The sequence below is a fragment of the Saccostrea cucullata genome, unplaced genomic scaffold, assembly GCF_032062105.1.
Source record: "Saccostrea cucullata isolate Sc308-1 unplaced genomic scaffold, CSIRO_AGI_Scuc_v1 ctg1382, whole genome shotgun sequence".
Taxonomy (NCBI): Eukaryota; Metazoa; Mollusca; class Bivalvia; order Ostreida; family Ostreidae; genus Saccostrea; species Saccostrea cuccullata.
Genome location: NW_026931734.1, coordinates 419,816 through 440,923, shown reverse-complemented (window position 1 = coordinate 440,923; position 21,108 = coordinate 419,816). Strand labels below are relative to the sequence as shown.

General features: G+C 33.3%; 3 protein-coding genes across 3 annotated transcripts; 1 reads left to right on the top strand and 2 right to left on the bottom strand.

Annotated features, from left to right (window-relative positions):
• Window positions 1–576: 576 nt before the first annotated feature.
• LOC134233404 (cyclin-J-like) lies at window positions 577–5,267 on the bottom strand. Its single transcript, XM_062715370.1, has 6 exons — window positions 4,942–5,267; window positions 4,428–4,808; window positions 3,824–4,126; window positions 3,210–3,369; window positions 2,470–2,677; window positions 577–2,073 (listed from the first exon to the last, which is right to left on the bottom strand). The coding sequence occupies exons 2-5, from the start codon at window positions 4,702–4,704 to the stop codon at window positions 2,476–2,478; spliced, it is 942 nt and encodes a 313-aa protein (XP_062571354.1). The 5' UTR covers window positions 4,705–4,808; window positions 4,942–5,267; the 3' UTR covers window positions 577–2,073; window positions 2,470–2,475.
• Window positions 5,268–10,115: 4,848 nt separating this feature from the next.
• LOC134233403 (PWWP domain-containing protein 2A-like) lies at window positions 10,116–12,674 on the top strand. The gene is made up of 2 exons (XM_062715368.1): window positions 10,116–10,492; window positions 10,631–12,674. Exons 1-2 carry the CDS (start codon window positions 10,344–10,346, stop codon window positions 12,669–12,671), a joined length of 2,190 nt encoding a protein of 729 aa, XP_062571352.1. The 5' UTR covers window positions 10,116–10,343; the 3' UTR covers window positions 12,672–12,674.
• Window positions 12,675–17,509: 4,835 nt separating this feature from the next.
• LOC134233418 (tetratricopeptide repeat protein 1-like) lies at window positions 17,510–20,764 on the bottom strand. The gene is made up of 5 exons (XM_062715384.1): window positions 20,434–20,764; window positions 19,627–19,800; window positions 19,305–19,490; window positions 18,539–18,593; window positions 17,510–17,896 (listed from the first exon to the last, which is right to left on the bottom strand). Exons 1-5 carry the CDS (start codon window positions 20,689–20,691, stop codon window positions 17,766–17,768), a joined length of 804 nt encoding a protein of 267 aa, XP_062571368.1. The 5' UTR covers window positions 20,692–20,764; the 3' UTR covers window positions 17,510–17,765.
• Window positions 20,765–21,108: the final 344 nt, after the last annotated feature.

Below are 21,108 nucleotides of genomic sequence, written 5' to 3'. Positions count from 1 at the left end.
TGCTCCACGGCGCTTGCCCGTCCTTAAGTACTAAATTCTATTTCCTTAACAATGATATCCTGTACTTGAGATATCTAATGTGTAAGTTATTTTTCAATTACAATAAATCAGGTGTGTCTGGTAGCAAATACAAAAGTTACAAAAAGTTACTTAGAATTTACAGCAAACAACTATTCAAGTTACACTGTATAACCTGGTTGGAGTAGCTAATGCTTCACAATCAGTGAAACAGGTTTATAAAAAATCATTTTAAAAATGTTCCAACCCAGGTTATACTGTATAACTTGGGTAGCTATTACATTTATTCCTTATAATCTATTTTTTCATTATTAAGTGTAGAAAATAGGACAATTTGTCCTTCAACAAAGGCTTAATTCAAATTGAAAATACAACTGTAATTTAAAAGTACGACAAGTGGACTGATATTTTTGGACACATTAAATCACTATGATGAGGCAACACAGCTTTAAAATAATTTTTTTTTTTTTATGTAATCAACATTCCAACCAAAACTAAATTATTAATATTTTTTTGAACAAAAAAAAACTAAGTTATGACTAAAATGCAAATAATTCAAGCATACCCTTCAGTTCACAATTTTACAAATATGGTACCTTAATTTGACAATTTTTAAGGGTACCATTTAATTCCAGCAGGAGTTATCTTTCTTTTCAGAGAGTCAATGCACCTTAATAAATTGTACATTTTATCTTGGGTGTTTTTTCAAGAATGCATCTTCCTTATAACTATTTCATCCAGCAAAAAACTAATTACCAAACACATAATCCTCTCAAAACATATTAAGATGGAAAGGTAACAAACATCAAACCAGAGATCTCGGTTAAAAACTGTTATTTTATTTCAACAAACATTTAAGGCACTTTCAACAATTGAATATCATGAGAAATTGACACAAAATGGAAAAAAAGATCACAGAATTTTTTCTTATCCCTGAAGTTAAATTTGTACTGGTAAATCTCATTACAGCATAAACAAAAGACAATATGTTATACCCTCTTCCATTTCAAAAATTATGTATTGTAAATTCATTGTTTTTAAAAAGTTTCAGACAATATTTGTATGAATTAACATGAAGTCTGGGAACCTTTTCCTTAAGAATCAATGGTACACACAAGGTAATTGATATCAGTGCTGTACAATAAAATGGATGATTCAAAGATCAGTATTACTTGTATTTAAACATGAACACATTATGTCAGCTATATAATATATCTTACCCACAGGCACCTGACGTTACTTATTTTTCTTTTAATAAAAAAATATACCCCCTACCTAATTATTAAGTAGGGGGTATATTTCTTTATTAAGAGAAAAATAAGTAATGTCAGTTGCCTGCGATTTTACCACCCAATATATATTATATAGCATGTAAAACAAAATACTGAACATATATACACAAGAATATGACAGAATACAATTTTTTACAATGTCAGTCCTGCATGGATCTCAAGACAGAGTTTGTGTTTTGGATTTTCATTTTGATTTTATAGTGTAAGCTTATATTTGGTGTGTTAATTAGTTTTAATACTCAAAAAACTGTAATATAATTAGTAAAGTGACAAGGAAATGTCTCAGCGCACTGCGTTTGTAAACACAGTTTCAGAAATTGCATGAAAAAGATTCACTTATTCATTCAGGCATTAGGACATTGCCACTGCAATTCAGAAGAGATTTGAGGCATACGAATTAAAAGATATATATATATATGTAGCAATATTGTGACAATGATTCAGTTTAAATTGTCAAAATTTAATTCGATTCAACCTTTCATTTCAAAATATATGTTTTAAATTAATTTCATTCACACACTTTCTCAACAAAGTGATGAGTAAAATTTGCACACCAAAAAATAGAGGAAAATGAACGGTAAATAACATGAGTGAAATGGCGTTACAATATATCAATACTTCAGAATCTGTAAAATCAATGTATCAAAGTATGGAACATGAACACAGTCAGGTAAAAATGGCACCAAATCTCAAGGGAAGCTACTCCATCCTAGCACTGCGGGAAACCAATATGGCACTATGGAATGTAACATTTGAAATCCATCTACAGAATAAAAGAGGACATATCTTAAAACAAGCAAATGCTATGTATGGATCAAACATATAAGAGATTTTTTTACTTAAGCATGTCTTTGTTGGTTGTAATTTCTATGACACAAACAAATTTCAAACATCTGATAAAACTCAAAATTTCATATCCAAATTGATCTATATAGGTATATTCCCATTCCACACAAAGCATGAGTTACCTGGACAGCTGAGTTTATAAGACTACCTGTATATAATGATATTCTGAAGCACTCATCTACCTATACTTGAGCAACTGGCCACTCAATTGTTTGGTATCATTTGTTCATCAGATTACTGTTTCAGGGTTAATTATTATTAAATTTGCTCTAATAATTTTACAGTTAATTATTAATTAAGTGTTAATTATTACCTTCTGTCAGGACCCCCTGCACATGGTGAGCTGTGATTTCCTCTCTGGGTATACCATAACTTGGGGGTTAACATAGGTTGTGGGGTAACAATGAGCACTGCGGTGGTGACCTGCAGTATTGTCTGAGAGATACTGAGGGGTCACCATTGTAAACTGGGGGGCCACAGCAGACATACACTGAGAAAGCTGCCGGTCTTTCTTCTGGAATCTGAAAAATGAAGAATTACAAGATTATCGTACAGATTGATTTCCGAAGACTGCACAGAACTTTCAGGTGCTATACACAGAGAAAACATATCAAACACAAACTTCAGTGAGGCTGTAAGAGCATGCAAGGCCTCTTGAGCTAAGAACTCTTTGAAAGTTTAGAAATAAAAGTTTTTAACGCCTTTATAGTATAAAATGATAACCCATACTGATCACACAGGCCAAATTGATCAAACTAAATTTCCTAAAAGTGGCCTGTATTCCCCTCTGGGTTTCACACCACCCTAAACATTCTACTGACTTGAGCATGCAGGGTTAGAGTTCTACTGATGCAGAGCATGACATTAACACAGGCTCAAGAGTTCTATTGACCTGAGCATGACACTGACGCAGGGTAACACTTCTACTGACTATAAGAGCATGACATTGACCCATGGTAATACTTCTATTGACCCAGGCATGACATTTATGAAGGGGAAAACTTCCACTGACCCGAGCATATGACATTAACAAAGGGGAACACTTATACTGACCTGAGCATGACATTGACGCAGGGTAACAATTCCTCCAGGAAGTAGTCTGTCATTAGCTGAAGCTGCTGGGGCCATGTTGGTGTTAGTCGTAGTGAAATTCGTGATGCTGCAATACAACTGGCTGCTTTCAGAGAGGGTATATAATCCTGGAAAATGTGGTCTGTTTGAAAAAAAAAATTATAAAAATCAAGGTTTGCACATTTATGACAATAATTTTGAAGTATGATATACATTTTTTTTTAAAAACTGGTGTTATCTGAGTGAATTGATTACTATGACATCCTAAACAAATCTTCTATGGCTGTGTCAAATTCAAATGAACTTAGAAATTGGTTGAATTAAGACTTTTCGGCACTTCTCAAAATTAAGTGCATATGTGGTAAAAACTTGAACAAGCAGTTTTTTTTTCCTGAATGTAAATCTTTTGTTTTATATAATTATAGTACTTATGATAATATTTACAGACAAAAACATTAAAACTTATATTAAAAAAAAATTAAAGTTGTTATCATTATACATTTCCCAGCTCCTCCTTCAGTACCGTGGTATATTCATTTTTTGATGAAGAATTAATTACTAGACCTCTCTTGAATATAATTTTATTGAAATCCTACCTTGTAAGGAGATCTCCATGAAGTACTTAGTGTGTCTCTCAAGACATTCTGCCACAGCAGACTTTGACGACAGAGGAAGTCCGTCAATTAAATCACAGTCATCCACAGCGACAACTAGGAAATATGGCACAAACTGAGCTACTGTCGGGATGGATAGCGACCAGTCAAAAAAGTTAAGCACTGTAATCTCCATGTTCATTATCTCGGAGACTGAGTATCCGACATCTAGGAGACTGTGAGACGGTAACATCTGATTGAGACTGCTCAATCTTACTGTCCTATCGCAGTGCTCCTCAAACTTCACTGTCAAATAAAACAAAGATTTTCATTCCATCTTCAAATGCATGATTATATTAAAAGAATTTTAAAACTAGTCAGATCAATTATCATTTTAAAATATTAAATACTAAAATTAATAAAATATTTTTCAGACATTAACAGCACATTATTTCTTGAGATTGATAAATTTCTGAATTTCTCAGTGATTGCAGATATGAAGAATTCTGTATGATTGAAATAGGTGTCTCTCTCTTATAGCTTACTTACTCTTAGTTACTTATTTGATCAGCTGTTACAATTACTTCAGGTTCAATTGATAGCCTACCTGAGATAGATAAACAAGCCATTGCCAATAGATAAAGATGACTCTGGTCCACCTCTAGTTTATCCATGAAAAAGTCCAGCAAGTGGACAGCTAAATGTTGTGAGGTGGAACCTAGATAAAATGTCTCCACCACAATGGCAAGCCAGTCCACGAGGTGGCGGCGGAACCACATCTGTGGGGAGTGTCCATGGTAAGGAGGCAGGTGTTGTTCCTTTGTACGTAATGTTTCAAATATGTCCCCAGAGATCTTGTTTTTCCACCACTCTACTTCCATCATCTTTTACATTTCTAATAAGTCTGCCTTCAAATCACGGTTTCCATGCAGACTATTCTTAATCAATATGGAGCATCTGTTATATCAAAGACAGAGTTGGTGAGGCACTGAAAAAATAAATAAATCCTTCCTGTATTAAATAATTCAATTCCACTGTTATTTGTGAGGAAGTTGCATTTGATAAAAATCCTTTCCTAAAACACAATATTAGACAAAGAACAACATGACAGAGCTGAATACAGTGTCAGTTCCTTCAGGAGTGTAGACCATTCTTTATAGCTTCAATATTTGTTGAAATAAGCAGCTTAAAATTATCAGTGTTTGTATAAAAGCTGTCAGATCCTCCAGATTTTTAGTAACCATTCCAGTGACTGCCACCACAAGCAATCTGTCTGTGCTAATTAACTCAAAGTCTGTGAAAACTCGGAGATGACCAACAATTAGATCACGGCTGTAAAAACATCCTGAAGTGGTAAAGTAATTGAACTTCAATGGCCTTTGAAATCAGCACTAATTAAATCCAGTTTTATTTCTCAGTGTCCAGCTGGGGGCATAATACAGTGGACTAATCTCAAATGATTTTCACACTTCAGAGTAAAATTGTTACCAAAACTTAAATCCATTTAAAGAAAAAAAAGAACTAAAAACTATCCTCTAATGAATATAAATCTCCAAAATTTCCCTTTCACTGGAACATATGAATTTTATTAATGTATTAATTAAGTTAATTAAAAATGATAAAAGGGTTTGCAGTATTTTCTTAGAAACTTACTCAAGACATTTAAAATATGAATTTTGATTCAATTCTAAATAGCAAAAATAAACTTGTTTTAATTTTACTAACCTTAGAATCCAAAAAAATTTAATTTACCAACACATTGAGGAATACTTAATGTGATCAACTTTGCCTGTGAATTTATGATAAACGCGATGTATAAGCCTATAGATATACTCCTACTATAAACATTTCCTCTTTTTTCAATGTGCAATTCATTCTGTTCGATTTCTAGGGCTTCAGGGTGATGTAAAAGCAAACTGGTTTCCACGGGCTATATTTTACTTACTGTGAATAAGATGAGAAAGAGACGTTTTATCTATGTAACTAAACATGTAAGATTATCCCCGATAAAAAGTTTTATTGATGGTCAGTTAACACGTGGGACTTGTAATCCAGACTTTTACAGACACCTGTATGTCCTATCAATGACCCGCTCTTGGGCCGAAAAAGACAGGAAACAGATTTAATGCTACTGTTAATATTACGATAGCGATTTTATCATAACAGTCTCAGCCACACCATCAGTTAATTGGCAATGAGAACTTTCGATTATTAGCCCCCCCCCCCCCCCCCCCCCCCCCCCCCCCCCCCCCCCGGAGAAAAATTCTTGAGGTACAGGAAGTTTTATATAAAAAAATATAGTAGGCCTAGTATATATAGATCCCTTATAAGACTAATAGACAAAAAAAGAACACCGGGCCTTAAAAATCTATTATCTTAGTATATTTATATATTATATTGACATTTAAAATAAAACACACCTCAACTTACTTCTTTGCGTCTTTGTCTAGAGCTAGCTGAAGCTGATACACTTTTTACCCAATCATGCAAACGCTTTCATCATCTTGGTCTGGTTCTCTCCCCCCCGCCAAGGCAACCTCACACGCGCGGATAACATCGTCACTAAGAAGAGTAACTCAAGCCAAAAGGTGCGTTTGGTTGCGTGTATAATAATATTTCACTTGTGGTGGGGGGGGGGGGGGAGGAAAAGTGTTATCCTTTTGCCAATTTCATGTACTTTATCAATCTAATTTGTTTAATTTTATATAAGTTTTAACGTACGGAAAGGTTTAGGGGGTTATTTATTCAAATGCGTGAATTATTAAAAAATCTGGTGATGTTTTAAAGTCTGGTTTTATTAGAAAACATTTCTGACATCCTTATAAAAAATGATAATTAAGAGCAATGAAACATATGGAGATAACGGAAAAATACAAAATACCAGTATTCAAGATCAAAAGTACAGGCACTTGTTTTCAAATAATAGCGCATTTACAAAAGAAAGGAGCTGCAAATTCATTATTTTATAATATATAGTTTGTGTCTATGAAACAAATGGAGATAACGAACAGTATTCAAGATCAAAAGTCCATAAAAAAATACAAAATAGGAGCAGAGCAAACACAGACCTCCAAAACATCAAGGTGGGATCAGGTGCCAAAAGGTCACACCCGCCGTGTGCTTTGTCATGATTTAACGGAAAAATCCGTATCATAGTGTATACAAATAATGGACTAATAATTAGTATGAAAACTATGGAACGCCCACTGCCTTATAGCATACAACTATGCATTTATTATGTCAATTTATCATTATGTGATGTGAACAAAATGTCAATTTTTTATGTTATGTAAAAATGTCTTTACATCATGTCAAAGCTGCATTACATGAAGTAAATACATCCTTTCATTATGTCAGCACTTCATAACTTGAAGTCGAAAATTCATTATGTGAAGTGATAATATGTTTACATTGTGTTAAAACTTTATTACGTGAAATGAATGTTTCTTTACATCATTTCATTTCTTTAATATGTGAGGTCAAAATTTTACGTCAAGTGAATTGTGTTTTATAATTAAACTTATCATTACATGTTTTAGAAATTTCTATATATCAACATTATCAATCTAATTTGTTTAATTTTACACATAAGTTTTTATTACGTGGTGTAAAAAGTGTAAGGTTCTTTATGTTATATCAACACTTTATCACATTATGGGGTTAACTCTTTATCATCAAAAGTGCATTACCTGATGTAAAAATACATATTAAAAAATATCTGGTATAAAATGAATGTTTTAAAGTCTGGTTTTATTAGAAAACATTTCTGACATCCTTATAAAAAATGGTAATTAAGAGCAATGAAACATAAAAAAATTAGGAGATAACGGATTTTCGGGCTTGGAGTGGACAATTTGTTTTTTTGGCTTCTCAAGTTTTTTTGGGGGGGCGAACATTTTTTTCTGGCTGATTCAAAAAGACGATACGTCAAAAGTAATTTTTTCAACCATTCCAGGGCACTTGTTTTCAAATAAAATCAGTTGAATATGCCTTAGTAAGCATTTACTAACGGATATGAGAACAAAAAAAAAATGTCCAAGCCTGAAGGGGGACGGTTTATGGTTGGAGACAATTTCATTATTTTATAATATATAGTTTGTGAAACTAATGCAATGATACAAACAATAAATTTATTAATTTTATGTACATGTAGATTTTGGTCACGAACAGTGCACGTGTGTTATACGATGTGTTTACACTTTAAAACAAAAGGAGTTCCATAAAAAAAACTTATTACAATGTTCTTAATAGAAGTTAAGACTTTTAGCAAAAAAAAAAAACAAACAAACAAACAAACAATTCAAAATAAAAAGAAAAAAAAAATTGCTGCACCATAATATTTGATTTATTTAATTATCAGATTAAAGTAAACGCCATTGAATTTCGACGTGACTTTAATTCACAGTCGCAGACTTTGCACGTTTCAAGATTGTCAATCCTTTGTCGCTTAAAATTTTTATTTAAAGATGCCATTCCCAAATCGCTGAGATTTCTTCTACGACAGTTTTCTCTCCCGCCAATTTAGTGCACCGGTCACACCCGTGTTCCGTAATAGTGCACCTTAGTGTGAGTTAATATCATAAAGAATTGACATAATGTAATGATAGGTTAACACAATGTAATTGTTGTTTAATTACATGTCATGAACAAAACATAACGAAATGCAAGAATGTGTAAATGTCATAAAGTGTTGACAACTCAGTGTATACATCAATAATATAATGGACTAATAATTAATGTCATAAAGAAAACTATAATGTCACAACGTTAGCATTTGACATAATGTAATGATAAATTGTATTTGAAGAGTTGACATAATGACAAGTGTAATAGTAGTGTGAGTAACTGTCATATGGAGTTGACGTTATGTAAAGGAAAGTTCACACAATGCAATAGCAGTGTGACTAAATGTCATAAAGAGTTCACATAATGTAAAGGAAAGTTCACACAATGCTATAGTAGTATGAGTTAATATCATGTTCAAATTCACAATGTAATAGTTGTGTGAGTGGGTTGATCATGCAGTTGTTGTGTTCTGCTATAAGGCAGTGACGGCGTTCCATAGAAAACCGTCAGTTAGCATTTGACTTAATGATAAATTGTATTTGCTGACAAGGTCATTGTATCGACCATAGAACTTACGAAATGATGACTTTAAACGAGACTGTTCAAACGTAGAGCATGCCCTTGAACTATTTAATGCTTGTATTTTGACACTTGTATTAATTAAAAATATGAATAACTTATATAATTTTATAATTAATGAAATCTTCTATGTGCATTCAAGTTCATAAAAGTTTCCAAGGATAAAATACCATCCATATCGAATATTAAATGGGTGTAAAATGTTGGTGGTAACTACTCAGTTTGTGGATGTTTTCCGTCATGTATGAATCAATTTTGATGACATGTATTTGAAACCCCACGATTTAAGCAACACATCTTCACCACAGGGCTACATGATATTTTTTACTTACGCAAAGTCATCCCCAAGTAAACAACTCACTCAGAAATGAAGAAATTTTCTTCTTCACCACTATCGATCGAGTTGTTATTTTTAACATATTTTATACAATTCTATTATCATATATAATTATGGAAATTATACAAAATTTACTATGAAATCGTAGTTTTTTCGAAGGGAATTAATATTCGCTGTTAATTTCAGGTTTGCTGAGATCAACACATTTACACCCCTTGAAATGTAAAGATTTCACATACCGCGCTGAACTAATTTCTCTTAAATATACTCGAATTTTAATTTTTATCCGACTCAAACAAATATTTTTTTAAGCCCAAGATTGACCCCACAAGCATAAATTATTAAATACAATTAAATTACCTAGAACATGTATAGAACTGAACCAATCGATCCATTAATATCATCGATAACCAATGTGTCCCATGTACATGATGTGCATTAAATTTTCAGTGATCCCTTTCCTTTCGGCTAGACATTTTGCTTTTGATGGTTACAAGAAGGAGCATAGATAGAAGGTTTAATAAGGTGGTTTCAACTTCAGAAATTAAATGCTGATTTTATCAGGAAAAATATTAAAATATCTAATCTGGGACAAGGCAAAAAAAAAAAGCAAACAAAAACGGCTGCTTACGAAATTTCAGTTTTTCTAAAATTTATTTGAACTCGATTAAGATTTTATCATATATTACTATAAAAAATGGATACCAAACTCAAATACATAGCATATTGTTGAAAATGTGTCGTACTTTATAACTGCTAAGATAAACTATTTTACAGCTGTTTGTGCACATGCAAACCTACACGAATCTGTTAAATGTTGAAGGAGTTATCTTTCTTGGTTTGTCGTGCATGTTATTTAGGTTATAAGGAAATACATTATCTTCTGCATAAATTGATTTTCTTGTAAATAGGATTATACTTTAACATTCATTTAACAAATATTTTGACCAAAATTCACTTATACTGCCTTTTAACAGGTGAAAACGAGCTGTGAAAAAAGTTATGCGCATGCGCTAAAATTCTTAATGGAGACCCCTAAAAATGGCGGAGCTAAAAAGAAGACCTGGGGCAATTTCAAAAGGCATGAAACTGCCTATAACAATTGAAGATGCCATTGACGACGTCTTAGTTGTATGCCTTGAACATGGTGCTAAACTTTTCAAGGGTATTTTATTGGATATAAATAAAAGGTAGCTAGAAACAATGTCACAAACACGAGTAAAATATTCATGCAACATAGTTGTTTTCTGAACAATCCTCCAATTATTGTACTTAAATTATGTGACAACAACCATTATATATCATATTTTTGTTTCTTTTAATTATAGAAATCTGCCACATGGTGTGTGCATGCCTTTCTCTGCGAACGGGGACAGTTCAAAAGATGACCCTAACGCACATTCTGTAAACAATAATGCACATGATGTTGAAGTTTCAGCAACAAATTTCCGACACACTTATAATCGTGGAAATGAAGAACATGTAAACAATTTTATCTTACGTTCCAGCAAAGACCGGCCTGCACGAAGCATCCGGCTGCGTCCCAGATCTACATTATGTAGCAAATGTAAGTCCGTGTGTCAGGAAACAGAAAAAGGCATCATGCCTGTTCAGCAAATTGTGAAACAGAACACACAAAAGAACCAAGTACCTCAGCAGTCACTACGAGAAGGCCTGCGGAGGCGTTCCGTCCAAACTAAAGATCCTCCAAATAACAGCAAGCAGACAGATAATAATAAAAACTCGGTTGTTACACGATCTAGTCCATTCATTAAGATATCTATTGGTGAAGGAACAGTGTTAAAAATTCCACCCCGTCTGCATGATGAGGTGGATGGAAGTACTGCAAAATCAAAAACTAAAACAGAAACTGTGAAAGAGGAGAGTTTTCCAGAGCAAGACAAGAATAGGAGAACCAGTAAAAGGAATCTCCGCAAAACTAAGGATCGTGCAAAGCGTTTGGAAGAGGAACCTCAAAAAGAAAGTGAAACTACAAATGAGAATGTAACTAGTCATCACAAAAAACATAAACGTAAACATAAACACAAACATGGAGACAGCGAAGAAAAAAATCAAAATACAACCTCTGAAGGTGTAGATGAGAATTTAGAAAGTGCTATAGAAAATCAAAACGATGGTGTTTCCCAAAGACCAAGGTTACTGTATACATGGCGACAGAATAAAGGCCTCTCACCAAGGCGAGAAAACACGACAGACAATATTGAAAATGTAAATAAAAACATTTCCAGAAAGCAAAATTTCCCTGAAAATCTTTCACCAAAAAGAAATGTTCGATCTAAAAGTAGTGAACTGGTGCAGAAAAAGGAATATAAACTAAGGAGTCGAGAGCGACTAAGTGTTGATTCCATGGAGAGTAAGAAATCGGAGGAGAAAGTTCAGGAAGAGGATGTGTCTTGCGGAGATGTGGGCAATGAAAATGAGTCTGAAGTGAACATCAGCGAAGAACAGATGCCAGATTTAGACATGGAAAATCAGGATACATCTCGAGACATTCTAGATTGTATAGATGCTTCAGACAGTGCTCCTGTGTACTATAATAACCTTGATGAAAAACATACAGACTATTATCTGCATGCAAATCATGATTATGTTGTGACCTTGAATAGTACAAACAGTCTTAGTAACTCTATAATGAGCACAAGTTCCGAAGGACATGATAAATATGTGATAATTGACACAGACAAGTATTCTGTGATATCTTCGGCGTCGGAGCGAGAGTTTGATTTCAAGGATGAGGATATTCCAATGTCTCCAGAAGCTGTGTCTTCGTCTGTGGTAATGCTTCCATCTCCTATCCACCATTTAAAACCATTTTCTCCTGCCCACCAACCAGATCCAGTCTCTCATGCTCACGAGCTGGAACCGATATCTCCTCCACCTCCACCAGAACCTACGGAAGAACCGGTCATAGAAGAAGAGGAGGAGAGGGAAGATATAGCTGATGCCCCGCCCACCAGTGACGATGTGTTCAGAACGCTAATGATGAAAATTAGGACTCGCGATGTGCCAAAGTGTATGGCTACGGACGGCCGAACAATTCATGTGGGAGATATTGTGTGGGGTAAAATTAAGGGTTTCCCGTGGTGGCCTGGGCGTGTTTTGTCCATAAGTGTGAGTGAAAGAGATGGAGGAATCGTGATTAGGAGACTGGCACATGTGTCGTGGTTTGGTTCGTCCACTATGTCACACATTCAGTGCTCAGACCTCTATCCATTTCTGGAAGACTTTAAGTTACGCTATAACCGAAAGAAGAGGGGGCCATATAAAGTGGCCATCAAGCAAGCCACAATAGCAGCACAGAGTGTGACAAATACCCATCATATTGATTTCAAAGAGTTTGATTTGTAGCAGTGACTTTACTCATCTATGAGAAATGTAAGCAAAAATTTTCATTTACCTGTAGAATTACATCTCTGTACACAAAGCTGTGTCAAAATGTGTACTGCTTTTCCTCTGTGTTCTTGAAAAATCTACATTAGTAGAACGGAAATGCTACTGAAGATTTATCATTCCTATTGATTATGTTGTAATACAGTAAATCATGCACAAAATGATCAAAAACTGAATATGAGAAATGGTTAATATTGGCTTTGCCTGCTGCCATGTTTCAATCAGTTAGTATTCTTGAATGGTATAAAAAATGATCAATTGACAAGAGGGTAAAACATGTATAACTTTAATAGATTAATACATTATAATTTTGTCTTTCCCTTTGAGAGAATAAAAAAAAACCATTCAGATAGGAAATTGCATAATTAATTTTTCCATTAATTAATGTGTATTTAACCAGTTACCTTTATGTCTTTGTAGCTCACCTGATCAGTACATCCTGCCTTAAGGAGTCTCCATCCTACTCAATCCGTAGTGCTATCTCACATCACCTGATACCAGTGTCCATTAACACACAGATTTCACCTGACTACATCTAATACCAGTGTCCACTAGGGAATCCCACACGAGCAGATTTCACTTAACTGAGTAAATTTTCAGTCTATAGCCAGACTGGGAGTTTGTTTTTTGCTAATAAATTGCTGATAAATTGTTAATATGAATTATGATTTCCTTCAAGTGAAGATATGAAATATGCATAAGGGAATTTTCATTTGTAAAGCTGCCAGAATGTAAACATTAATTATGATTGTGCCATTTTCATTATTTGTTAGTTGTACATGTATACCTCAGCATTTAATTGTTCCCGAGTCATCGAAACATTTTATATTGATATACATGGTGTATGTTGTTTTTTGTTTTGATGACTGAATGTGCTTTTTTGTTGGACCAAGTTTTATGGGCAATTCATTCATTATCTAGCCATGTTAAGATGATCGTTATGTTCCAGTGTTATAAGGGCTGATGCTTTGTAGAAAGGTGCCAGTGTTTTCCAATTTTTGTTAGAAGTAAGACAAAAGTATTATATGTAATGTGAGTTGCTATGAATTTGAAAAGTATCTTTAGTGATTGTGTTTGGAGTGATCATTCTATTTGAATCTTAAATATTACACTTGGAATGCAATATTGCAAAATTGTTCATCCTTTTATGGCCAGTATTTTTGTTGAATCAATACACATGTAAATTGATAGTAAGAAAGTTACATTTGAAGGGTTTTCATAAAATGTTTTATATTTGAAAGTAAGTGTTGACTGTTGAGCTCATCTGAGCAAAAGTCTGACAAGAGTCCTAGGTGAGCTTTTCTGATCAAGATTTTCATTTCCTGTTGTCTTCCTTGTTAATTGGCACAGACTTTTAACACTGTCAACTTTCTTACCAGAACCATTGGGTCACTTTCCATCAATCATGCAACAAAGATCTATTGGTTATAGAGGATTCAAATTTCTTCAACCATTTTCAAAGGGAGATAATTGGAATTATTGAAAATTTAGTGGCATCTTTTAAAAATTGTCTTCTCAAGAATCAGGGGGTCAGAAAAGATGTGAAAGATTCTTGACATTTTGATTATGATTAAATAACTCAACTTCCGTCTATTGCATATCAAAGATATAAAGATGGGGAAGAATATTTTAATTAAAAATCTGCTGATGGAGGCAGGGCCAAGATTCCAAAGATGATGATCTGGTGCATGCTGGGCGTATGTTTTTTTATGCATGTCAGTTTCAGTATTAAAATTTTTGATTGTGTCAAAATATTCTTGGATGATGAATCTATATACATGTGTATATTTTATTTTTCTGCCATGCACCCTTGTCTTGTCAGTCTTTTTGTCATTCCATCATGTGTGTCCTTTCTACTTTTGTGATTACTTACCCTTTTGATATAAATGTATAAACAGCTCAGACAGGCTCTTTACCATATACAATGCAAATCATATCTAAATTGACTTTAAATATTATTACAATGCATGTTGTTTTTTAATGTAGAGACAGAAAAATATTATCTTGTTTAAAATTTTTACATAAAAAAATGCCATGTAAGTTCTCATTCTAGTACTTGTCATATACTAATAATAACTTTCTTTACAAGCATGAAATCAAAGAATAATATTAGGACTGCATGTACTTTTTATGTTAATTTTTTTTTCTAAAGCAAAATCATGGTATGTAAATAAGAATAAGTTGAAGTATTGAGAATTTATCAAGTATGAAATTTGTTCCAAATCTACAGTGAATGGTTAATTTCTAAGATAAGTTATATTTTTGTATGAATGAAGTTATAATATGATCATATTGCATGCTCGGGTATGGAAGGGCATTGTGTACTGTGAGATTAAACATACATGTAAGAATGAAGATGTGATTTGGTACCACCTGTTTATTGTACATTGTATAGTCTTTCATGCTGTACCACTAACGATATCAATTTTGAGCATTCTGATGAAATTCATTTTTTACAACAGATAGAAATCTGTAATATCAATCACCCTCTATCTCATAGCTTGCTCATATCTCACTGCTAAGTGCCCTTGAATTTATATATTTTGTATTTTGTCATGTTTCCATGTGGTAGGATCTTTTGTACAGATGCAGTGTCTATGTATGGGCAAGTTTTTCTGTCTCATGAGTTTCACTGTTCACAGACATTTGTAATCCAAGGATCTTCTTTGTTCACCAGGAGATTTTTCTTTTCCACTAGTCAGATAGATGCTTGATGAGTACAGTTTGTTATGAAGGGAGAGTCTATTTTTATTCAGCCATTACTTTGGTTACAGAGTGATATTGAAATATCCAGTACAATAAAACTGGGAAATACTTCTGACTTTTGTTGTTCATTATATTCTGAGTGCATCCCTAAGTTAACTGTATTATTAAAAATCATTGACTGAAGGAAAAAAATGCATGAGTGTAAAATCCATAACCACTTAAGCATTCATTCTTCAATGAATAATCTTCTTCAGACATTAAAAATATCTTAACTTTCTATAGCAGGAATATACTGTATTTTTACAGTCAACCAATACATCAAGACTTGTTTTTCACAAAATAATCTTAAATAATTGTCCTTTCATAATTGTCTATTAAAGAATGGAGGCGTACAAGGCAAGGACAATCCCCCGCTCCGAGAAAAGACATTTCTCGATTCTAAACGTTCATGAAAAGTTATATTTTTAAAAGTTATATGGTTAATATCATCTTTTACACATTTAGTTCTGTATTTTATTGTTTTAATATTTTATTAATATTTATTTTTCACTCATGTTTTTAACATATGTGAAAACAAAAAAAAAAAGCTTCCTGTATGATTCGAACTCTCTCCATAGTGCAGGGTTTGGCACAAGACCAAACGCGTTACATGTAACCACTAAGCTACAAGTATATGAGTTATCGATGACTGTCAGTGTGATTTAAATGAGCCGGATTGTTGAAGAGTACATTTTTTTCCAGAAATGTTCCATTTTCGTATAGAATGGGTTCAGATTCCATTTTTTGGACAAATGAAATGATTTCACTTTAACGTTTCCATCATTTCTGTGTTAAGGAAGAATGAAGACGACCCATTCATGCTTAAAATTCATTTCCCACGGCTCTGTTAAACCCATTTTCCACTAAATATGCTTAACTGTCAACTTTGAAAAAAAGATTGTCAAATAATAAGCCGTTCAGTAAAATAAAAAAATAAAATGTTTTGAAGAAGGATATGGAGATAACAAACAGTATTCAATCTCAAAGTCCATTAAACAATATACAAAATAAGAGCAGAGCAAACACGGACCTCCGAAACATCAGAGGTGGGATCAGGTGCCATGGAGGAGTGAGCATCCCCTGCCGACCGGTCACACCCGCCGTGTGCTCGTTATCATGATCAGGAAATAATGGAAAAAATCCGTCATCAATTCAGTGTATGAATAATGGACTAACAATTGGTATGAAAAACGTCAGTCAGCATTTGACTCAATGATAAATTGTATTTGCTGACAAGGTCATTGTATCGACCATAGAACTTACGAAACGATGACTTTAAATGAGACTTTTGATATTCTTGTTTCATCAACTTGCTTGTCAATAATATGACAATAAGATGACATTACTGAGAACATGATTTTAGAGAAATATAACTTTTCCGTGAATTTTGAAAATTGAGAAACATATCTCGGAGCAGGGGATCGTCCACATCTTGTAAGCCCTTTTTCTTTGTATTTTAAGGTCCCTCTAGATACATGCACTAATGTTGGCTTTATGACGCTGAGAAAATTATATTTTAGTAGGGTCTAAATACTGAATTTCAAGGTTTTTCAATTTCAACATAGGGTAATATGGTAATGATTTATTATAAAAAAAATGATTTATTACCAGTTTTTGTGGGGGGCCGTACTTTTTCTGGAACAGTTGCAACGTAATTCTTAAATGTTTAATGTACTAATTTAACAAATAAACATTTTATTCATAAAAAAATGCTAAACCTGCTAAAATAAGTACTCATATTCCTTCGGCATCACTACCATATCTGAAATATGATTTTTTTTGTTATCAAAACTTCCAGTGTCTAGTTGAACAAAAGTTATATGAGCAACAATGCAGGATTTGTAAATACTGGCTGGAATGTGACACAAATAATTCAGAAACTTGCTGCCATCCTCACATAATGAAAAGGACCAAGCTTTAGCAATGTTAATGTCTTTTTTAACCACACAGTAATTGTTGCCTTATGCTTATCAAATTTTGCAAATAATTTTTTCTTCATAGGCTCGTTTCAAAGATGCACTTTTACTTAAAAAAGCAAGAAATCTAAACAGTTAAAAAGAAAAATACCATTTATTTTTCATTACAATATACATTGACTCTCACTTCTTCAACAATCATACATGTATGCATACAAAACCAATGATTTCACCTTTTTTAAAAAGATGATAAACAATGATGAAGAGCACTCAAATGGAAAGTAAAGACAATATCTAGTCCATACACAATTAAATTAACATATAAAACAACTCTACGAGCCAGCAGAGAAATGTCTAACATTGCCTTGGGATTTCTGTTGACCAGCAACTGTCAGGAGGAGGGAGGGCCCTGTTTGAAACTGATGTTGTATCCCCCGGAGTTTGGGTCTTGATTCAGCTGGAAGTTTTCTGTTGACAATCCAAATGGCTTCAGCACCATGTTACCAAGTTCTTTCAATTTCCCTGAGGATGTAAAGAAAAATACAATTGTTAATACCAAGATAAATTTTTAAATACCCTCCAGTAACTGTTCTATATGCAGTTTTAGTTTCCCCCCCACAAAAAAAACTTTTTTGTGTGTTATCACAAAGTCCCATATTAAAACTGTCATTTTTTGTGCCAAGCTATTCATGGCCACCATACTCAATAAGTTCTTTATTCAAATTCAGAATTCGTCTCTTTATCAGGCAAAAATTATGATACCTCTCAAATTTTAAACATTTGTAACTTCTTCAAAAGTTAAATGTGTTAAACGAGATGTTGAGGTTTCATATGTGTAAGGGTACGTCTAGCAGGTGAATTCCCTAAATTTCTTGATTTAAATATCAGTTTTCCATATGCTCCTAGAACTTGAGTTGCAAGCGTAAACTTGAAGCTTTATAACAAAAATATTAGTAAATAGTGAAAATATAACTGTTGCACATTATTTAAGATGCTGGGCTTCATGAGCACTTAATTTATCCAAGTTTTATTTACTATGTAAAATTAAAATGAAGCATGAAAGGTGATACTTAAATACATGCTACGTCTAGGTTATTTTGAAAGGGGTATTTTGTTGTTTTATATCTGAAACCTAACATTGAAGTTTGTTAGACTGATTCCTACCTATCATCTCCTCCTTCATCTTTTCATTTTTTTCTTTGATCTGGTCTGGTAATCTCTGTAAAATAAGTAAATACACTGATGAAATAAATAATTTCAACATTCACTCTATTACGATGTGTATTTCTAGGCAAAGTTTTCAACTAAAAATGAATTTTCTACATAAAAATGTTCTATCATATGCCAGGGATATCATCTGTTGAATTGAGTCAATGGAGTCCTAACCCTAAGTGAAAAATTTTACAAAGTTGAACCTCATTACTTTGAACTTGAAATATCTTGAATACTGTGGATATGAGGAAGTGATTTTAAAGTCCCCGTGATGGCAATCACATTTTCTTTTCGATTCAAACCTTGGTATCTTAAACCCTTGGATATCATGAAAGTTATTTGTGTTTATGAAAAAATGAAATTTGACTATTTCTACCAACTGGCGTCATATTCAAGATTTAATAATATACTGTAAAAGCAGAAAATTTTGTTGGGGATTAAATTTCGTTTATTTCGTTGTTAACGATTATCAACGAAATAAATCCAACACGAAATTTCCATATGACTATATATTGAATTGGACTAAATCAGAAACGACGAAATTTAATGCCCACGATAACAAATTGATAACAAATTGATAACAAATCAACGAAATTTGATTCCCATGAAAACTTGTGTTTCTACAGTAAATTGTTAGGCCTATGTATCCAGCAATTTCCACACATATCTTTTGGCTGTATCTTTTTTTAAAATATTTCTGTTAATCTGTTTGACCTACAAGACAAGCGGTCCTGGCGGAGTGCTGAGCGGGGTCCATCTCCACCACCTTCTGATAGTCTGTCAGTGCCTCCTCCAACTTGTCCACTTTTTCGTACAGCTCTGCACGTCGCAGCAATGCCTTCAGGTACTGGGGGTGGAGCTCCAGAGCTTTGTTACTATCCATTATGGCTTCTTCGTTCTGACTCTGGAGGAAGGATTGAAACAATAATTTGAAAAAGGTGCAGGTATCAATGTATTTCAACAAAGCTAAAATCATTAATATATATAACTAACAGGGTAAGATTGTTTTAAACAAAGGACAGGACCCCTGTAACATTTACCTCTTTCATTTTACATGCTGCTCTGTTAGAGTATAGAATAGCCCTGTCTTTGATAAAATCTTTCGGACACAACCTAAGAGCTCTAGTATAAGCCTTCACAGCATTTTCATATTCCTGCTTCTTGAAAAACTCATTTCCTTTCTCCTTCTGTGTCTGTGCTTCACTTCTTCTTTCCTTTGGAAAAAAACAGAAAAACTCTTTAATAGTGTTAAAGACAAATGATGTTTCTGAATGAATGACAGCTACTAGTAATTGAATTAAAAAAAATACATAATACTTATCTAATATGGATTACTTTTCAGATAATGTGTTAAGCTTAATTTTTCAAGAAATTTTTTTGGGGGCTTATGCTATCTGCATAACAGTCGCGCTAATAACTGAGATTATCTAAACATGTCATTAGGGCGAACCTACCTGTTACCTCTGTATACTACTCGTTATTAGGTATTTTAGCAGATCTGAGTTGTAGTTATTTCCTTTTTTTATAGTGCAGACTGTTTCATGTTAATAGTGGATATAATCGGCACGGCCGTTGTTGCAATTAGTGGACATAATGAGCACAACTATCATGCAAATAGCGAATATATTCAACATGACCATCATGCAAATACAGACTTCCTATTTTTTTTAAAAAGAGAAGTAAATGTTATTTACTAACTTTGTAATTCTAACTATATGTCTATATTATTTGGTTACAATACAAGTGATATTACTCAAGTAGCCTTGATTCTGTTGAGGTAAATGCCCCTTACCTGTTATTTGTTGATAAGAATCATACATGTAAACGCCCTTAAGAAGTTAAGTTACCTTTTTGACTTCCTCTGTCAGTATTTCTTCCAGCTCCTCTTCTTCATCATCAATAATGTTCTGATCCTCTTCTGCTGACTCATACTCACTCCCCGAGGAATCTCCGTCCTTTGACGACTTATCCAATTTACCTTCATCGTGAAATTTGTCATATACACTTGAATTTGCAGTAAAATCATCTGAAGAACTAGTATTTTCCTGTCTTTCATCAGATGACACAGAATTTGACATTTTTTCTGCCTCTGATGAAGCAGCCATCTCTGATCCAACAAATCTGAATTACTAGTAAAATAATTTAAATTTAACCATACTGAATATATGTTTGTCAATAAACTTGTAGCTGTTTTTCTTGAAATCCTCTTTAAGTTTAGTCGCCCTCTTCTCCCAGATTATGTCATTTCAATGTCAATCCTCATTTTTACCACAAAATTTTGTTTTCCCCTGCTGATAAACGCTGACGTGATGCAAATTTTAATTATAAAATATTAAAATTTTCATGATAAGACATAATAATTCCGAAATATTTTTTTCAGTAATATTTATACGGCGTATTTTTGACTAACTAAAATTAAGATTTTTCTATATCTTTTATTACTTTATAAACTTAGTAAGGTGTCCGTCGTCCGTACGTCCGTCTAGCTGACAGCTGTGTGTCCGTCTGTCTGTAAACAATCT

What these genes read in the sequence shown, in the direction of transcription:
- LOC134233403 (XM_062715368.1), top strand. Translation starts at nt 10,344, where the DNA reads ATGGCGGAGCTAAAAAGAAGACCTGGGGCAATTTCAAAAGGCATGAAA. An exon ending in TTATTGGATATAAATAAAAG is followed by an intron (nt 10,493 to 10,630) that starts GTAGCTAGAAAC and finishes TTTTAATTATAG; the next exon opens with AAATCTGCCACATGGTGTGT.
- LOC134233404 (XM_062715370.1), bottom strand. Translation starts at nt 4,704, where the DNA reads ATGATGGAAGTAGAGTGGTGGAAAAACAAGATCTCTGGGGACATATTT. An exon ending in GGCTTGTTTATCTATCTCAG is followed by an intron (nt 4,127 to 4,427) that starts GTAGGCTATCAA and finishes TTTATTTGACAG; the next exon opens with TGAAGTTTGAGGAGCACTGC. An exon ending in TGCGTCAATGTCATGCTCAG is followed by an intron (nt 2,678 to 3,209) that starts GTCAGTATAAGT and finishes TTCATTTTTCAG; the next exon opens with ATTCCAGAAGAAAGACCGGC.
- LOC134233418 (XM_062715384.1), bottom strand. Translation starts at nt 20,691, where the DNA reads ATGGCTGCTTCATCAGAGGCAGAAAAAATGTCAAATTCTGTGTCATCT. An exon ending in CAGCATGTAAAATGAAAGAG is followed by an intron (nt 19,491 to 19,626) that starts GTAAATGTTACA and finishes TCCTTCCTCCAG; the next exon opens with AGTCAGAACGAAGAAGCCAT. An exon ending in CCGCCAGGACCGCTTGTCTT is followed by an intron (nt 18,594 to 19,304) that starts GTAGGTCAAACA and finishes CTTATTTTACAG; the next exon opens with AGATTACCAGACCAGATCAA.